We start from the raw sequence: 20,441 nt of genomic DNA, 5'->3' as shown, positions 1-20,441 counted from the left end.
TGGAAATATAAACTATGTATTCTGTGATGTAGAAGAAAATGCTAACCACTTTATGTTATATTGTCCACAGTTTAGTGATATAAGAATAAAAGCAATTGAGCTCCAACAACCATACGAAGAAGATAGTGCACAAACAGTTAGAAAATTCCTTTTTTGTGAAGAAAATATTGAAAACAAGAAAAGAGTACTACAACAAATGTGGATGAAAAGAGAAAAACTAGTGAAAATAAGGAACACACAAAACTAAAAGACACAGAGGCGCCGTTGCAAAGACAAAGCCTCAACCTGAACCTGATCTGATCTGATCATATCTGCAAGCACAGCTGCACAGGTGACACTCAGGCTTGAGAAGTTGAGAGTTGAGACTTCGTTGAAGGATAAGCTAATGGTAAAGTGGTCCAAGAGTGGGAAGAGGAGGTAGCAGGGATTTTACCCCCTCCTGACAAGTAAGTAGCTGAGGATGTGGATCTTAGGTTAGGTGGGGAACTTTAGGGTATTAAAAACTACTTCTTTTTATGGAAAAAGGTACTGAAGGTTATACCTTTCCCATAGTAAAAAGTAGCATGTCAGATCATTCGTAAATCTTTATTAATACTTATCCAGTTGTTTTTTATAGTGATCAACAATATATGATGCAGATTTTTCTCGTACCCTTAACTTAAGATTCCTGTCTTAACTTAACCCAATCATGTAGTCCTACCCATACCTACCGTGTTATTAACCTAACGCTAGATTCTGGCCCTTTCCTACTGTGTTATTACCCTAACCCTAGAGTCTGACTCTTTCCTACTGTGTAATTAACCTCACCCAAAAATCCTGTCCTTACATACTGTGTTTTTAACATAACCCTACATTCCGACCCTTTCCTAATGTGATATTAATCTAACGCAAGAATCCTTCCCTTACCTACCATGTTATTAACCTAACCCTAGTTCTACCATTAACTACTGCATTACCAGTATTTACCTAACAGTAGAGTATTACCCTAACCTGTGTCACTAACCTAACCCTAGTTCTACCTTTACCTACTGCATTATTAACCTAACCCTAGAGTCCTGACTTTACCTATCAGGTTATTAATCTAATACCAGTCCTGCCCTTACCTACTTTGTTTTTAACCTAACCCAAGAGTCATGCTCTTTGAGGCCACATATTACCTCCCCAAAAATCAGATTTTCCTTTATCAAAAATCCTTTATTTTAGATAAAAACTCCCATAAACACATATTGAAGTTAGGTCTTGTCGTAATTGTTTCACATTTATGTTTAAGGTAACCTTATATCATAGTAAGCTTATTGATTAAACTCATTAAACACTCAATTGTGCATTTGGGGGAGAAAGGTTTTCCCGACAAAAATTTTGTCAATTATGATAGCAAAGGAAAAAAATTGTCACCATGACTCTCCCCTAACCATTAGATTTTTATATAATAAAATCATGTCTGATACTAGAGACTGATTTAATCTCTTAATCACTTATCTAAGTGTCAAAGTTCCTGTGTAGTTGGAACAGCCGTAGGGTAGAGGCTTAGCCTTTTTATCAAATGCCACTAACCAATTACTTTGTTGTTCCCATTGAGGGTTCGCCCAGTGCTGTGACCTATTGGGCCTACTTGGCATCACAGGGAAGGGGAAGATGGGCAGAAAAGTATTTTTTGTTAAATCTTGATACTGTAAATCGGTACAGTAGCTTTGATGTTTAAAGCATAATGAATACCATGTAAGGTTGATTAAGTACCGTACTGTAATTTTATAATTATATTAATGGGCTGTCTCATTTTTAGCCTAGATGTAACATATAAAAGGTCATTATCAAGAAAACAGCAGATTTTGTCCTTGATGTATATATAGGTTTTTTCAATATTAAACTTACCCATTAATCATGTAGCTGTCAACTCCGTTGCCCGACAGAATTCTATGGAGGGATACGCCAGCTATCACAATACTAGAAGGGGGTGTACTTACCAGCGCCACCTGTGGCCAGGTACTCAAGTACTTCTTGTTGACTCCTCCTCAATTATTCCTCTGTCGTGCTTCCGGCAAGACGTTCTGGGATACGCTTATGGTCTTCGAGTTTATTCACGGCTAATTGGTGAAGTATTCTCTCAGATTAATGGCTGTCGCTTTACTGGAAACCTTCTTATATTAGCTAGATAGCTTTTATATAGTCCTGATTAACGGTTAACGATTTTTTGCTTGATTTTGGAACCCCCTTTGGCTAACTCTTTGGATTCAAGATGTCTGACATTTCGCAAGCCCCCTCCCATAGACGATGTAGGTCTTGCAATAGGCGTATTCCGAAGGCCTCGGTAGATCCTCACACCGCTTGTTCTGACTGTAGGGACAGGCCCTGTCAGTTAGAAAATCGATGTGAGGAATGCGCCGGACTTTCGGAATTGGAATTTGTCCGTCTTTTGAAATATTCAACTAAGTTAGAGAGAGGTAGAGTTAGGAGGAGTTCTTCTCACTCTTCACTGTTTTCCTCACCTCATGATTCCCTACCTTTTCCTACCCCTGTAGTGGCTACCCCCGAACCTACTGTTTGCCCTCCGCCTGATATGTCTGTTGTTTTGCGTGCTATTCAGGCCTTAGGCGATAAAGTAGAGTCAGTGGTAAGTGACCATAAGTCTCTGATGGCCGAAGTTAAAGAACTTAAGGTCAAGAGTGCAGTGGGTGGAGTTAGTGCCAGTGCTGTGACGAGTGCTAGTGTCAGTGCAGTGCCAAGTGCTAGTGTTAGTGCCAGTGTGGTGCGTGAGGATTTTTCTGTGAGAGCCAGTCGTCCTCCCAGTCCGGGACCTCTTGCAAGCTCCCAAGCCCAGGGGAGAAGCAATGTCGAAGGGCATAAGGGTTCGGCAGGCCTTGTTAGGCCCACAGGATTATCCTCGGTGGTTGCGGGCGTGTCTTCCAAAGACCGTCACTCCCACCTGCAGACGATTGAGCCCGTCTTTATCTCGTCCGCTGATCAACTGTCAGGGAAGAAACGTTGGTCTCAGGTCTCGAGACCACTTAAACGTAGAGTCCAGTCCGCGAGTGCTCAGCCAGGTTGCAGTCATTGGCTCAGGTCTGACTCGCCTCAGTCATCTGTCGACTGTACTCCGCCCAAGAGGAGTAAGGTTCTGCCACAACAGAGCTCGACTGTTAAGGCTTTACCTCAGTCTACTGTCGTTTCTGCCGATCCCAAGTGGACTCTTCTTCAGTCCATGCAAGCACAGCTTTCGGACTTGATGCGTGAGTGTCGGGCTGAGAGTGTTGCACCTCCACCTCCGCCTACACTCCCTCCGCCTGCTCTCGCTCCGCCTGCGCTCGCCCCGCCTGCGCTCGCTCCGCCTGATCGCAGCACCATCTGCCAGGCGTACGATGTTGAGCCACATTCTGAGTTCGCTGTTCCCAGTGGTGTTCAGCCTCAGCCTTCTTTAAGGCAACCTTTACTTTGGGATCAGGAGGATTATACCACCCTTCCTCCGCCTCCCCTTGCTGCTCCACCAGTGGTGCAACTCTCGGTTGAGGTACAACAACCTCTCCCGTCCATGAGTCAGTCTCCTCAGCTCTCGCTGCAGCGAGCTCAACCCTCCTCAAGGCAAGCTCCTCTACACCCTGGACTTACGCCTCAGGAGCCTCAGCTTGCGAGAACTTTACCTTGTTCTGCGCAGCCTCAACCTCATCATGCTCCGCTCATACCACAGGAACAGGAACTTGCTACTCCGCTTCCGTCTACCACTCAGCAAGCGCAATCCTTGGGTTCAACCTCTCATGCTAGGAGTCAGCCTCCTCCACCCATGCGCCTTCCTTCTGCTTCGTCTGTTATTCAGCCTTTGCAGTCTGAGCCTCAGGTTTTCCCTCAACAGTTACTTGAAGAGGAAACCACTATTATTGTTCCTACTCGTTCTGACTCTGCGGTTCAGCATTCTTGTCCGATCTCTTCGCTACACTCTGGTGATGAGGCGTCGGATGATGAGGAGGCACACCTGGATCCCTCATCAGACGTGGATGAATCCAAGCTTTCTCCACAGTCTATTGATTTTCGTAAGGTCTTGGCTCTCCTTAGGGAGGTTTACCCAGACCACTTTGTCTCTGCTATTCCCCGCTCTCCGCCATCTGAGTTTTCGCTGGGCGTACAACAAGCTAAGTCCACCTATACTAAGCTAGTCCTAGCTAGATCCTCTAAGAGGGCATTAAGGATCTTAGGGGAGTGGCTGCAGTCTAAACAACACCTTGGCAAGACTTCTTTCATGTTCCCTCCAACGAAGCTCACTTCGAAAGCGAGCGTTTGGTATGCCACAGGAGAAGCACCAGGCTTGGGAGTACCTGCCTCTGCCCAGGCTGACTTCTCAAGTCTGGTAGACTCGCCTCGGAGGACTGCAATGAGGCGCTCTAAGGTTTGTTGGACCTTCTCAGACCTGGATCACTTACTGAAGGGAATGTTTAGAGCATTTGAAATGTTCAACTTTTTAGACTGGTGCCTGGGGGCCCTCAGCAAGAAGACCTCTCCTGCGGACAAAGATTCTGCCATGCTATTAATGTCCTGCATGGATAAGGCCATTAGGGATGGATCAGGTGAGCTTGCGTCGATGTTTGTATCAGGGGTTTTGAAGAAAAGGGAACAACTGTGTACCTTCTTTTCCGCCAGCATTACACCTTGCCAACGGTCACAACTCCTTTTTGCTCCGCTCTCGAAGTTTCTCTTCCCCGAAGAGCTGGTTAAGGACTTGTCTGCTGCCCTGATTCAAAAGGATACACACGATCTTGTAGCCTCATCGGCTCGTAAGTCTAAGGTTGCTACCTCAATCCCCAAGACTTATCGCTCCCCAGTGGCTGATACCCCTGCTACGAGGTTCATACCGCCCTTTCGTGGTAGAGCCCCCAGCCGAGGAAGCTCCCGTCCAGACTCTCACAGGAGCAAGTCTAGGAAAGGATCCAGGACATCTAAAGGAAAAAACTGACTCTCCGCATCTCCAGACAGCAGTAGGAGCCAGACTCAAGATCTTCTGGCGAGCCTGGGAGAAGAGAGGTGCAGACGCCCAGTCTGTCAGTTGGCTGAGGAACGGTTACAGGATTCCATTCTGCCTCAAACCACCTCTGACCACATCGCCCATCAACCTCTCTCCCAACTACAAAGAAGAGGACAAGAGGCTAGCATTGCACCAGGAGGTGTCGCTACTTGTGCAGAAGAAGGCAGTGGTTATAGTCCGGGACCATCAATCCCCGGGCTTCTACAACCGTCTCTTTCTTGTGGCCAAGAAGACAGGAGGCTGGAGACCGGTGCTGGACGTCAGCGCTCTCAACGAGTATGTCACCAAGCAGACGTTCACGATGGAGACGACGAAGTCGGTCTTAGCAGCGGTCAGACAGGAGGACTGGATGGTCTCGTTGGACTTGAAAGATGCATACTTTCACGTTCCTATTCATCCAGACTCCCAACCTTTCCTGAGATTTGTTTTTGGAAAGGTTGTCTACCAGTTCCAAGCCCTGTGTTTTGGCCTAAGCACAGCTCCTATGGTCTTTACTCATCTGATGAGGAATATAGCAAAATTCCTACACTTGTCGAACATCAGAGCCTCCCTCTACTTAGACGACTGGCTGTTGAGAGCCTCCACGAGTCGTCGTTGTCTGGAGAATCTCAATTGGACTTTAGACTTAATCAGAGACCTAGGTCTATTAGTCAACATAGAGAAGTCTCAACTCATTCCCTCCCAATCCATTGTGTACCTGGGAATGGAGATTCGGAGTCAGGATTTTCGGGCTTTTCCATCGGCCCCCAGGATAAGCCAGGCCCTAGAGTGCATCATGAGCATGCTGAAGAGGAGCAGTTGCTCAGTGAGACAGTGGATGAGTCTCACAGGGACCCTCTCATCACTGGCCCTGTTTGTCGAGCTAGGGAGACTCCACCTCCGCCCTCTTCAATTCCATCTTGCAGCTCACTGGGACAAGGGTTCGACTCTCGAAGCAGTCTCTATCCCTATCAACCAAGAGATGAAGACCACTCTCCTGTGGTGGAAGCACAACCTCCTTCTCAGGGAGGGTCTATCGTTGGCCATTCAGACCCCCAATCTTCATCTCTTCTCAGATGCATCGGACTCGGGCTGGGGTGCAACCTTGGACGGACGGGAATGCTCGGGAACGTGGAACGAGGAACAAGCATTACTCCACATCAACTGCAAGGAGCTGCTAGCAGTTCATCTAGCCCTGTTGAACTTCAAGTCCCTCCTGCTAGGCAAAGTGGTGGAGGTGAACTCAGACAATACCACAGCCTTGGCTTACATCTCCAAGCAAGGAGGGACCCATTCGAGGAGCCTATACGAGCTCGCAAGGGACCTCCTCATTTGGTCAAGAGGTCTAAACCTCACTCTGGTCACGAGGTTCATTCAGGGCGATATGAACGTCTCAGCAGATCGCCTAAGCAGAAGGAATCAGGTCATTCCCACGGAATGGACCCTCCACAAGAGTGTGTGCAACAGACTTTGGACCTTGTGGGGTCAACCTACCATAGATCTGTTTGCCACCTCCATAACCAAGAGACTTCCGCTGTACTGTGCCCCTGTTCCAGACCCTGCAGCAGTTCATGTGGATGCTTTTCTACTGAACTGGTCCCATCTCGACCTGTACGCATTCCCACCGTTCAAGATAATAAACAAAGTTCTGCAGAAATTCGTCTCGCACGAAGGGACACGGCTGACGCTGGTTGCTCCCCTTTGGCCTGCAAGAGAATGGTTCACAGAGGTACTTCAATGGCTAGTCGACTTCCCCAGGACTCTACCTCTAAGAGTGGACCTTCTACGTCAACCTCACGTAGACAGGTTGCACCCAAACCTCCACGCTCTTCGGCTGACTGCCTTCAGACTGTCGAAAGATTCGCTAGAGCTCGAGGCTTTTCGAAGGAGGCAGCCAGTGCGATTGCCAGAGCAAGAAGGGTTTCCACTCGTAGAGTCTACCAGTCTAAGTGGGAGGTCTTCCGAAGCTGGTGTAGAGCCAATTCAATATCCTCTACCAATACCTCTGTGACCCAAATAGCTGACTTCCTTCTACATCTTAGGAATGAGAGATCCCTTTCAGCACCTACGATTAAAGGATATAGGAGTATGTTGGCTTCAGTTCTCCGCCACAGAGGTTTGGACCTGTCTTCCAACAAGGACCTTCAAGACATTCTTAAGTCTTTTGAGACGTCTAAAGAACGTCGTCTTTCCACTCCAGGCTGGAATCTAGACGTAGTCTTAAGGTTCCTTATGTCTTCTAGGTTCGAACCTCTCCAGTCAGCTTCCTTCAAGGACCTTACCCTCAAGACTCTTTTTCTCGTCTGCCTTGCAACAGCTAAGAGAGTCAGTGAGGTTCATGCCTTCAGCAAGAACATTGGTTTCACAACCGAATCTGCAACATGTTCTTTTCAGCTTGGATTCCTAGCAAAGAACGAGCTTCCTTCACGTCCTTGGCCTAGATCGTTTGAAATACCTAGCCTCTCCAACATGGTAGGTAACGAACTAGAGAGAGTTCTTTGCCCTGTCAGAGCTCTCAAATATTATCTTAAGAGGTCTAAACCTATTCGAGGACAGTCAGAAGCCTTATGGTGTGCCATCAAGAAACCTTCGAGACCCATGTCCAAGAATGGGCTTTCGTATTATATAAGGCTTCTGATCAGAGAAGCACATTCTCACTTAAAGGAGGAAGACCTTGCATTGCTGAAGGTAAGGACCCACGAAGTAAGAGCCGTAGCTACTTCGATGGCCTTTAATAAAAACCGTTCTCTGCAGAGCATAATGGATGCAACCTATTGGAGGAGCAAGTCAGTGTTTGCATCATTTTATCTGAAAGATGTCCAGTCTCTTTACGAGAACTGCTACACCCTGGGACCATTCGTAGCAGCGAGTGCAGTAGTAGGTGAGGGCTCAGCCACTACATTCCCTTAATCCCATAACCTTTTTTAACCTTTCTCTTGAATACTTTTATTGTTGTTTTTATGGTTGTTACGGTAGGCTAAGAAGCCTTCCGCATCCTTTTGATTTGGCGGGTGGTCTATTCATTCTTGAGAAGCGCCTGGGTTAAAGGTTTGGTAGAGGTCCTTTAGTAGGGGTTGCAACCCCGTGTACTTTGGCACCTTTGGGTTGATTCAGCCTCCAAGAGGAACGCTGCGCTCAGTAAGGAAGACGAACTTTAAAAAAGAGGCAGAGTAACGGTTCTATTCGACTTCCTTACCAGGTACTTATTATTTCATTGTTATTTGAGATAACTGTTATATGAAATATGGGATACTTAGCTATCCTTTAATCTTGTACACTGGTTTTCACCCACCTCCCTGGGTGTGAATCAGCTACATGATTATCGGGTAAGTTTAATATTGAAAAATGTTATTTTTATTAGTAAAATAAATTTTTGAATATACTTACCCGATAATCATGATTTAATCGACCCTCCCTTCCTCCCCAGAGAGAACCAGTGGACCGAGGAATAATTGAGGAGGTGTCAACAAGAAGTACTTGAGTACCTGGCCACAGGTGGCGCTGGTAAGTACACCCCCTTCTAGTATTGTGATAGCTGGCGTATCCCTCCATAGAATTCTGTCGGGCAACGGAGTTGACAGCTACATGATTATCGGGTAAGTATATTCAAAAATTTATTTTACTAATAAAAATAACATTTTTCTTCTTTTTTTTTTTCTGTGTAAGTTGTTTTTAAGACTAAATTTTATTGTACAAAATTGTTAGTGATTCTGAATCTTTGTTAACTTCCTATGAATACTGCATCAAATTAAAGCGTACAGTATATACAGTATACTGTTTGATCAATTTGGTTATACTGCACATGCACAGTACTGTATCACCTAGCATGGCGTACTGTAGACTTGGCTTGCTATGTAATTCCATTAAGGGTCTTATAAACAAATTTAACTAATCATTTTGGCTATAGCTCTACAGTACTGTATATCATTCAGAAGTGAAGATCAATAAAATTTAAAAATTAAAGATAGTTATGGTGAAAATTAATAAGAGGGTACTGTATACTGTCCATCCATATACAGTGGAACCTCTACATACGAATTTTCCAACATCCAAAGTAAAATTCGACCAAATTTCTGTCTCGACACCCGAAGTGTTGCTCCAACATACGAAATAAACAATACGCGTACGTGTGGAATTTTCTCGAAAGCGTCAACCGTGGTTTGTTGTTGATGCTGCTAGATGGCAGCACATCGGAGGGACGCCAATCGAGCGTCACTTTGATCAGTCCTCTCATCTCGTGCGCATCGTGTGGTTGTTCTCTATTCACTCAGTTATTAACAGTGTTTTTTATTTTCCTTTTTCACGTGTTGTTTTCTGTGTTTCATAATCATGGGTCCTAAAAAGCTTAGTTTTGGTTCAGGAAGAAGTAGTAGTGGTGAGAAAAGGAAGAAGTCAGTGCTTTCATTAGAATGAAAGCAAGAAATAATAGAAAAGCATGAGCGAGGTGTACGTGTTAGTGATCTGGCTAAACAATATGGCCGGAATATGTCTACGATCTCGATGATCATAAAACAGAAGGCAGCCATTAAAGCAGTGAAACCTTCGAAGGGGATCACGATTTTTTCCAAACGTCATAGCCCTACCCTTGATGAGATGGAACGCCTTTTGTTAATATGGATCAAGGACAAGGAGATTGTTGGCAATACGATCACGGAAACGATCATTTGTGAGAAGGCCAGCGCTATCTGCAGTGACTTGAAGGCGGCGGGCTATGGGGTCTGACGCGGGGTAGAGTTCAGTCAATCCTACGACAGAGTAATTCAAGGCGTCTCGAGGTTGGTTCGAGAAATTTAGGAAACGGACCGGGATTCATTCAGTTGTTCGGCATGGAGAAGCTTCGCGTTTGGACACCATGGCTGCTAAAGACTTTGCTAAAAAGTTCGAAAGCATCGTGGCGGAGGAAGGCTACGTAGAGCAGCAGGTGTTCAACTGTGATGAAACCGGTCTGTATTGGAAAAAGATGCCTAGTCGAACATACATTACCGCCGAAGAGAAGAAAATGCCTGGACAGAAGTCAATGAAGGATCGGTTGACTCTTGCGCTTTATGCCAGCGCCACCAGGGACTGCAAAATCAAGCCTTTATTAGTTTACCATTCCGAAAACCCTAGGGTATTTAAAGCACATAGAATTAATAAAGACCTGCTACATGTTCTATGGCGTTCTAATTCTAAGGCTTGGGTTACAAGGCATATCTTTGTGGAATGGGTAAACATAGTTTTCGGCCCTGCTGTCACGAAGTACCTTCAGGAGAGGAATTTGCCTTTGAAGTGCTTGCTTTGTTTGGACAATGCACCCGCTCACCCCCCCGGACTCGAAGATGATATCGACGAATACAAATTCATCAAAGTGTTGTATCCTCCACCGAATACCACCCCTATCCTCCAGCCCATGGACCAGCAAGTCATCTCTAATTTTAAGAAGTTGTACACCAAGCACTTATTTAAGCAGTGCTTTAATGTCATGCAAGGCACCAACTTAACTTTGCGTGAATTTTGAAGGAACCACTTTAATATTGTGCACTGCTTAAAGATCATAGATCAGGCTTGGGAGGGAGTAACTCGTCGGACCCTGAATTCCGCTTGGAAGAAGCTTTGGCCTGATGCTGTTGCTCCCAGAGATTTTGAAGGTTTTGGCCTTGAGAATGAACCTGTGGTTGCCGCCGAGGAAAACGTCGAAGAAATTGTATCCCTTGTCAAGTCCATGGGTCTGGAGGTGGATGAAGATGACATCACCGAACTCGTCGATGAGCATCATGAAGAGCTCACCACCGAGAAACTCAAGGAGCTGCAAGCCATGCCGCATGATGAGTTCCAAGCGCAGTTGAGTGAGTCGGAGGAGACCGAGGAGGTAGGCTAAATCTTAGGTACGGCGGAAATAAGACAGATGTTGGCATATTATCAACACGTGGTTGATTTCATCGACAAGCATCACCCACAGAAACTTCAGTTGTTCCGTAACCAAAATACAAACCACGCTATTTACATAGGGTTTACTTTCGGCGTAGCTGAAAATGACGAGCCATTAGATTTTAACGAGGGTTAACTACCCCCGCGATAGATAGCAAGGGGGTAGGGGAAGGGGTAGCTTGCTACCCCTCCCCCCCACACACCGGTGAATTGTCTCACTTCACTTTTGGCTCGGATGATGAGCAGACGTGTCTGTCTTTCATCCTCACTTTTGACAGCCTTAATCTGTTTTTTCTTTTTCTTCAGCTTTGTGTGTTTGGAAGTTGGCCTCTACCTTCATCGCAATTATGCGCAAGTGCCCTGGACTCTCCGGCCGCCCCTGTGGAACTTTCATGTTGGCGGTCGAGACGGATCCTCACACCCTTTGCTTGCAGTGTTGAGGTCAACGGTGTTCTAGAGACTTAACTTGTAGTGAGTGCAGGGAGTGGTCTACCTCTCAGTGGGAGAGGTTTGCCCGGCGGCGTAAGAAGGCATTGCCTCCCATAGCGGGGCAGCTCCTTCTCCTTCTCCGGGGGAGGATTTTGATTCTCATTACGATGATGACCATGCTGTGTCTAATGATGATCTCTTTCAGCTTTGGGCTTCCTTGAGGCTTAAGGGCTTGCCCTCCAAGGAAGCTCTGTTTGACCTGATCCAGTTGGGGGATGCTGTCAAGAAATCGCTGGTAATAGCAGAGGTAGACCCTCTGTCTATTGTCGACGTGGTAGTGGCAGAGGTTCCGTCGGGTCTGGTCAAACCTCTGCTGCTGTTGCGGACGTTGCTGAAGGCTCAGCCTCCCCTTCCGAACATCCTTCAAGGGGGAAGTTGAGTCCCACGGTCTCTCCTGCGGGTGCGTTTCCTCCTCGGGGGAGCGCACTGACAGAGACTCCTCTTCGGAGGACCGACGATGTGGATGCCCTTCCTCGCGGCCGCCTTCGCCGTAAGGCTCGTCCTCCTCTTCGCCGTAGGGGCCCTCCTCTTCCCTACAAGGGAGTCAAGAGCCGCCTCTTCAGGTCATATTCACTGCCGCCTTCCCCTGCAGAGGATTCTTCTCGTCGGGAGCAGACCGTAGGAGCCACATCCTTGGACCTCTCCGCAGATCGCTCGCAATCTCCTACGCCTGCCAGATCTTCCAGTCCTTTCGGCCTACCTTCGCCCCGGGATGCAGATGCGCAGCAGGCGCCTTCTCACCCTGTCACCCGACGGGCACCAGTCCCTTTGGGGCAAAGGGATGTCTGCCACAGTGTGGGTAAATCCCTTGCGCGTTCGCGCGCAGTAGCGCACATGCGCTCCCCTGAGCTGCACCCTTCAGACTCGCCTTGCCAGCGCTCTTCTGCTCGTCAACGCTCTCCTGCTTGCCAGCGCTCGCCTGCTCACCAGCTCGCCACCGCTCGCCTGCTCACCAGCTCTCTTGTGCTCGCCAGCGCTCCCCTGCTAGCCGTCAGCACCCTTCTGTTACTGCTGCGCGCCATCGGTCTCCTGAACGGCCACGATTTCCTGCTCGTCAGCGCGCACCTGCGCACCTTGTTCCTGATGGGCGCCCTGCGCGGTAACGCTCTCCCACGCGCCCTAGATCTTCGGATCAGGACACAGGCAAGGACCTTACTCCTTCGCCTCACCCTCGTGCTCCTGTGCGCCCATCTTTGCCTGCGCAACAGCGCGCACGCTCCCCGGTGTGCAATTCAAGAGTTCCTGCGTGCTTGCGTGCCCACTAGTCTTCTTCTGAGCCCGACGGCGAGCATTCACCCTTGCGCGTTTCCTCGCCATCTGATCCTGCGCCCCAGCTGACTGCGCGTCGACACCTTCCTGCACGCCAACGATCTCCTGAGCGTCCGCGCGATCCTTCGCCTGTGCGCAAGCGCTCGCCAACACGCCCATGACTTGGATCGTCACAGGTCTCCGACGCGCATATGCGCTAAATCTCCTGTGCGTGGTCGATCACCTGCACGTACTACGCACCATCGTTCGCCATCACGCGCCATCGCTCTCCGGCGCGCAAGCATTCGCCAAAGTGCCATAGCTCACCCACGCGCCATGGATCTCCAGTGCGCCGTTGATCTCCTGTGCTTCATCGTTCTCCTGACCAACAGTGATCTCCTCTACCCTCGCGCGCTCAGTTACCCGCGCGCCAACTCGCCCGCGCGAACGCGGCTGCGCGCGTTTATCTCCGCGCCCGCGCTCCAGCAGCCGCCCGCGCGCGACCTTCTGAATGCTCCATCGCGCCAGCGCGACCCCCGTTCTCGCTGGGTCCCGCAGCTTCGTGCCTACGACAGGGACGCGCACTTCCAGATCGCCATCAGGATCGCCACTGCGCAAGCGCAGGGTTCTCACCCAGGATTAGGAAGAGTCACCAGAGAGGTCCAGGCAACATTCTTCCCTTTCTTCTTTTCAGGTAGGCCGCATTGCGTCCACTCCGAAGGATCAGTAGATCCCCTTCCCTCCAGCGGGGATTACTGACACTGCGTCCGTCACCCGTCAGTCTTTGTTTGGTCACCTGATGAAAGTGGTGGTGCAGGCTGTGAAGCCAGCCCTCGCTGATCTGGGACTCAGACCAAAGACAGACTCGCCCCCGCTGAAGAGAAGGAGAGGAGTGGACTTCGTGGTGACTTCTCCCAGGGAGAAGTTGGCTCCTAAGAGGTCCGTCAGGAAGGCTCCATCCCCTTCGCGGTCGTTTTCTCCTTCTGTGGACGAAGCCTTTCCATCCTCAGGAGAGTCCAGTGAGGTGAGGGCCTCTCCCATGGCACCAATGGGGGGAACCCCACCTCCAGGAAGATAAACATCTCGTGTGGAAGGTACCTTCCAGACCTCTTTGCTGGAGTCCTGTATCCCAACCAGGAGGGAACCCAAGGACTCAAAGACGATTCCTAAGTCGTCTTCACGGATCCGTCCAGAGCCAACCAGACCCCGGGAGAACGTCCACGTGTCTCCGGACCAAGAAGAGCCTCTGGGGACGGGAGACTTAGCTGCCAGTCCACAGGGAGGAGAGCAGCATGAGTCTGAGCATGCCTTCTTGCAGGTCTTGAATCTGATGACGCAACTCAACAGGTTCAAGGACCTGGAGATCGCCCCTCGCAAAGGCAAGGATAAGGTCCTAGACCAAGTCTATGGTACCCAGAAACCCCCAAGGGCCAGTGCAGCTTTGCCTTGGTCCCAGGAGGTGAAGAGTGCCAGAGACAAAGTCGAAGCTCAGCTCTTGGAACTCGCCTCCTCCAGCCGTTCCTCTGCCGGGAACAAGCTCCTCCCACCTCCTTGTTTACAGGATAGGAGGTATTTTAAGATCATGGGGGAGTCCAGTGTAGCTCTTCCCCTCCACCACTCGGTGGAAGAGCTCACAAGGGGAACTCCTCTTGAGAAGATCTCCTCCCGGCAGGTGACATTCTCGACTTCTGAGATCCTTAGCCAGGAGAAAGTCGCAAAGTGTGCCATGCAGGCCACTTCATGGCTGGATGTCTGGCTGGGTTCTCTGGGCATCCTCTTGCGCTCCGAGGACTTGTCTAAGGAGAGCAATAGGAAGGCCCTAGAGACCTTCCTCCTCTCGGGCACTCGCTCCATCGAGTTCCTGGCCCACCAGGTTACCAACCTGTGGGCCAACTCGATCTTAAAGCGACGCGATGCGGTGACCGAGAAGTTCCATCCGAAGGTCCCCGCCGTGGATGTCTGCAGGCTCAGACACTCCTCCATCCTTGGAGGAAGCTTGTTTGAGCCCAAGGATGTAGAACGCACAGCTGAGAGGTGGAGGAAGTCGAATCATGATTCACTCCTCCAAAGGGCCCTCACATCTTGGCCCTACAAGCCTCCGGCTCCACAACAGCATCAACAGCAGCCTCGCAGGACACCGAAGCAGGCTCCGGCAGCTAAGACGAAGGTGTCTAAGCCCCAGCCCTTTCCTGTCAAGGACAAGAGGGGTGGAAAGTCCTCCAGGGGAGGCAGGAATCCTAGAGGGAGCGGCCGTGGCCGTAAACGCTAGGATTGGCAGTCCCCCTGCGTGTCCACCTGTGGGGGGATGCCTACAAAGTTGCGTGCACAGCTGGCAGCAACATGGGGCCGATTCCTGGACGGTATCTGTGATCGGCCAAGAATATCGTGTCCCATTCACAACATCTCAACCTCCCCTGGTAGCGAATCCAGTGTCGTTGAGCTCCTATGCCATGGGATCGGCAAAGGGGCTAGCCCTTCGGGCAGAAGTCGAGACCATGCTCAAGAAGGATGCTCTCCAAGAGGTCGTCGACGGCTCCCCAGGCTTCTTCAGTCGACTCTTTCTTGTAAAGAAGGCGTCTGGAGGCTGGAGACCCGTCATCGATCTCTCAGCTCTGAACAAGCTTGTCAAACAAACTTCGTTCAGCATGGAGACAGCGGACAAGGTCAGACTTGCAGTGAGACCACAAGACTTCATGTGCACACAGGATCTAAAGGATGCGTACTTCCAGATCCCAATCCATCCGTCTTCCAGGAAGTACTTGAGATTCAGCCTAGACAGCAAGACCTACCAGTTCAAGGTACTGTGCTTCAGTCTCTCCACAGCACCTCAGATGTTCACCAGAGTGTTCACCCTGATATCCTCATGGCCATATAGGAGCGGCATCCCTCTCCTTTGCTTTCTGGATGACTGGCTAACCTAGGCAATCTCGGAATCGACCCTTCTTCGACACTGAGACAAGCTTCTGGGACTTTGCCAAGATCTAGGGATCATTGTAATTCTCGAGAAGCCTTCTCTGCTTCCATCTCAACAACTGGGATATCTAGGCATGATATTAGACTCCAATCTCCAAGCCTTTCCATCAGATGACAGGATAGCAAGGCTGAGGAGAATCACAGAACCTTTCCTCAGACGAGGAGAGCTTCCAGCCCAATCTTGGTTACGCCTTCTAGGTCACCTTTCCTCCTTGACCCATCTAGTTCCAAACGGCCGCCTCGGGATGAGATCCCTGCATTGGCGACCCAAGTCCCGGTGGAATCAAGACAACGATTCCCCGGACATTCTGGTCCCTTTGGGACCTGCGGAACGAATGGATCTGCATTGGTAGTTGATCTATGGAAACCTTGCAAGGGAATAGATCTTCTCGACCCTTCCCCGCATTTGATGCTGTTCTTGGACTCGTCAAAAGAAGGGGGTGGGGGGGAGGCACGTTCTGAATCAGGCCTATGGTCAGAACCAGAAGGGTACCTCCACATCAATCTGCTAGATATGAAGGCCGTATTCTGGCCCTTCACCAGCTCCAACAGACCCTGGCGAGTCACTCCGTGAGCGACAACTCCACGGTAGTGGCTTATTTCAACGAGCAGGGAGGTACCTTTTCATAACAGCTCTCTCATCTTGCAGTAGAGATACTGAGATGAACCGAAGTCCACTCAAGACCCTATCGGCTCGCTTCATTCCGGGCAAGAGGAATGTGCTCTCTGACAGTCTGAGCAGAGCCTCACAGATAGAGAGTACCGAGTGGTCTTCGCGCCCCCCCCCCTCGTAGCCAACAAGTCCTGACCTTGTTGACCTGTTTGCGACAGCCTCGAATTTCAAGCTGCCACTGTACTACTCCCCAGTCCCAGACCCCAAGGCACTCTGGCAAGATGCCTTCCTACAACGGTGGGACAACATCAACGTCTACGTCTTCCCACCATTCTGTCTGTTGAGAAGGGGGCTCAACAAGACCAGACTATCGGTCAACCTGTCGATGACTCTGATAGCTCCGCTGCGGCATCATGCAGAGTGGTTCCCGGACCTTCTGCATCTCCTGACGGAGCTTCCCCCATGACACGAGCTACTCAAACAACCACACTGCAACATCTACCACAAGCCGTAGCATCACTTCGGCTTCACGCCTGGAGACCATCCAGCATCTCCTCACAGAGAGAGGCGTTCCGCAACAAGTTGCGGAGCGTATGTCTCGACACCTGCGAAAGTCTTCCGCAGGGGTCTACCAGGCGAAGTGAAGAGTCTTCTGTGGTTGGTGTCGTGGGAGAGGTACCTCTCTCCTTGATGCCACTATTCCAGCAATAGCGGAGTTATTGTATATCGGCGGGAGGAAATGCTCCTTTCGCTCTCGTCGGTGGAAGCCTATCGCTCAGCCTTAAGCCTGGCCTTCAGACTGAAAGGAACAGACATTTCCTCCTTGGTGGATCTTTCTGCGCTTATACGAAACTATGAACTTACCTGCCCCCAGTCGGAAGTATCTCCTTGTGAACCATTATGCCAGGCTTCTGATCGTCACCTGTCTTGGAAGACGGTGCTCCTGCTCGCTCTGGCCTCGGCCAAGCGTGTCAGCGAACTCAATGGTCTCTCGTACGACGTCCCCCATTCAAGAGGATAGGTGGAGGTAACGTTCAGGTTCGTCCCTGAGATGGTTACTAGACTCAAATCTTGGAGTCCAGGACCTTCGGTTCGATTCCTTCAGGATTTCGAGTCTCCGTTCTGTAACAGATGACCCAGACCTTCTCCTACTATGCCCAGTAAGGAGTCGGAGGGGTTATCTGGAAGAACCGCTGCAGTTCGTCCTCACGTGCAAGCCCTCTTTGGGAGCACAGGGAGGACGGAGAGGAGGGTCATCAAGAATGCCTTTTCAGCCTGGATTCAAAGGGTCATCCATCACGCCCTGAATCCAGACCCTCCTCTGTCACGTCGCCTTAGAGCACACGATGTCAGAGGCATCGCAACGTCCCTGGCCTTCAAGAGGAACTACTCTGTGATGCAGGTGCTACAAGCTGGAGTCTGGAAGCGTCAAACGACCTTCACAGCTCACTACCTGCAGGACGTGACCCACAGGAGCCTCTATACGTTTTCTATCGGCCCCGTGGTGGCTACACAACAGTTGGTCTAACCTCAGGCTCCTTAATGGACAGGTAGCAGAAGGTTGAGGGCATTGTTACCCAGTTTTAGACTTCATGAATGAAAGAAGTATGTCTGGCCCTTACTTCTTTCTTTATCCTCCCCTCTCTTGGGGAAAGCAGCATCCTGGGTTCTCTGCATAGCTGACCTCAAACCTCTGCAGGTAAACCATGCTTCCTTGTGTTCCTAGTATTGAGTTAATACTGTCGCGTTCCCCATACCCTGACGAGGTGGTATTGGGAACGTCCTAGCCTAGAATTCCAGCTAAAGGACTTCAGGTCGACTTCCTAGGACAAGTCACATTTCTTCCCTCCACACACGAGCTTATGTAGGCCGCACGTTCCTTGCGGAGCAAGAAACTTGCGAGGTGCAGGGACTCTTTTTCTCGAAGTGCTGCTCACTCGGATTCTGAGTCCCCGGGTAAAGCCAAAGCCAGTAGGCTGGGGACTTTCCACCCTTCCTAAGGGGTAAGTCACCCTATGTAAATAGCGTGGTTTGTATTTCGGTTACGGAACAAATGACAAATTCGGAGATAATTTGTATTTTTCCTAACCATACAAACCTTAGCTATTTACACATATTTGCCCGCCAGCCCTATCCCCCAAGGCAAGTCCTACCTCTAAGCGAAGTGAAGAAGTTCACCGGTGTGTGCGGGGGGAGGGGTAGCTAGCTACCCCTCCCCTACCCCCTCGCTAGCTAGCAAGAGGGGAGTTAACCCTCGTTAAAAATCTAATGACTCGTCATTTCAGCTACGCCAAAAGTAATACCCTATGTAAATAGCTAAGGTTTGTATGGTTAGGAAAAATACAAATTATCTCCGAATTTGTCATTTTTTATTTATTATTTCTTTATTATTATTCTTATTTTAGATATTTATGTATTATTATATTGTATTAATGTTATGTGCAATTATGTGTAGCCAATTATTAAGGAGTTATTATAGGTTTTTAGGCTGAGGAACGAATTAAACAAATTACCGTGTATTCTTATGGGAATATTTGCTCCAACATACGATCGTTTTAATATACGAAGCAGTTTCTGGAACGAATTAAGATCGTATGTAGAGGTATCACCAAGACACTTCCCTGAATTTTGGCGGTTAGCTGACATGAAAAAGTATGAACAGAGGGGGCCATTTTTTTCTCTTGGCACTCCCCAGCTTGACGAGGGATTCAGCCAAGTTTGGTTGGTACTGCTAGGTTGTCACAGAACACTGTATATTGTACAGTACATGTATTGTATTTTAGGCTCTCCAAAAGGGGTACTAGTTTAGGCTTATTTGATTGAATTTTCAGTATTCCCAATTTCTGAGATATTCAGAAGTTCTTTTTCTTTTAGGCTAAACGTCAGTCATGTTGAATCCTGAACCAGATGGAAAACTTAGAGACTGCTTATTAAGTCTGTCTTCAGAAGCCAAAGGTAAGAAATTTATTTATGAATTGCATGATTAGTCTCGTTTACTAATGTTATCAATCCTGTTCTTTAGCAGTTGACCCAGTTTTGATGTGCTTATTAATAACAAATTATAGCTACAGGATAGCTGAAAAATATTTTTTCAATATTTAACTTAGCCGGTGATTATAAAAGCTGCAACTCTGTTGCTCGACAGAAAAACTCTAAGGAAAAATTCGCCAGCGATCGCTACACAGGTAGGGGGTGTACTTCAACAGCGCCATCTGTCGTCCAGATACCCAGTACTCATTGTAAACAAAGAACTCAATTTTCTCTCTGTCGTGCTACCGGCAAGACCTACTTATTCGCTGTTCCTAACTGGATTTGTTTTCACAACTATTTGGTGAAGTACACTATTCTAGTTTTGAGCTTTCGCTGTGCAGGCTTTCTCTTAAAAAATCCTTGCATTCTTTTTTTGATTACGGATTATTTGTTGATGACTTTTGATAGTTTTTGAATTCCCCTTTGACCAATTCAAAATGGCTGACCCTTCACAAGTCCCAAAATTTAGGAAGTGTAATGCTAGGGACTGTTCAAGGCGTCTTCCGAAGGCCTCTATTGACCCTCACACTGTTTGTTCCAATTGTCGGGATAAAACCTGTCAATTGGAAGATCGATGTGAGGAGTGCGTTGGGCTTTCGGAATTCGATTTTATCGAATTCCAAAAGTATACACGTAGGCTAGAGAGAGATAGAGTTAGGAGAAGTTCCTCTCGTTCTATTGACATTTCCTCTCCTCATGCCCCACAACCTATTCCTTCCCCTGTAGTGGTTGCTCCTAATCCCCCTTCTGGCACTCAGGAACCTTCGATGGCTGATATGATGCGTGCCATCCAAGCTCTGGGTGAGAGAGTTGAGTCCCTGGCTAGTGACCGTAACCAGCTCATGGCGGATGTCAAGGAGCTGAAGTGTAAAAGTGCAGTGGGAAGTGTTAAAGTGAGTGATAGTGTTGTGGATAGTGTTGCGCTTGAGGGTTCGTCTGTTCGTGCCTGTCGTCCTCCTAGTCCGGGACCTCTTGCAAGCTCCCAAGTCCAGGGGAGAAGCAATGTCGTACGACCAATGGGTTCGAGAGGCTTTAATCAGCGAACAGACGTTCCCTCCGTGGTATCGGGCGCATCTTCCCAAGATCGCCCCTGCCGCACAAAGACGAGAGAGCCCATTTATTCCTCGTCTTCGGAAGGTGTTTCTCGCAAGAAACAATGGACCAAGGTCTCACGACCATTGAAGCGCAAGTTGG

General features: G+C 48.9%; 1 protein-coding gene across 2 annotated transcripts in view; it reads left to right on the top strand.

Moving 5' to 3' along the window:
- The first annotated feature begins 292 nt into the window (after positions 1-292).
- The window catches only part of JMJD7 (Jumonji domain containing 7), a 58,415-nt gene continuing 38,266 nt past the window's right edge, over positions 293-20,441 (top strand). Inside the window, exons 1-2 of one of the 2 annotated variants that reach the window (XM_068356811.1) lie at positions 293-446; positions 19,092-19,172. In XM_068356811.1, coding sequence (XP_068212912.1) covers positions 19,106-19,172 — 67 coding nt within the window. In that variant the 5' untranslated portion in view covers positions 293-446; positions 19,092-19,105. The remainder of the gene's footprint in view (positions 447-19,091; positions 19,173-20,441) is intronic. The other variant, XM_068356812.1, reaches the window with a different exon arrangement.

Source organism: Palaemon carinicauda, chromosome 33, assembly GCF_036898095.1.
Source record: "Palaemon carinicauda isolate YSFRI2023 chromosome 33, ASM3689809v2, whole genome shotgun sequence".
NCBI lineage: Eukaryota > Metazoa > Arthropoda > Malacostraca > Decapoda > Palaemonidae > Palaemon > Palaemon carinicauda.
The sequence above is the reverse complement of the archived record's forward strand: the minus strand, read 5'-3'. Positions and strand labels throughout refer to the sequence as shown.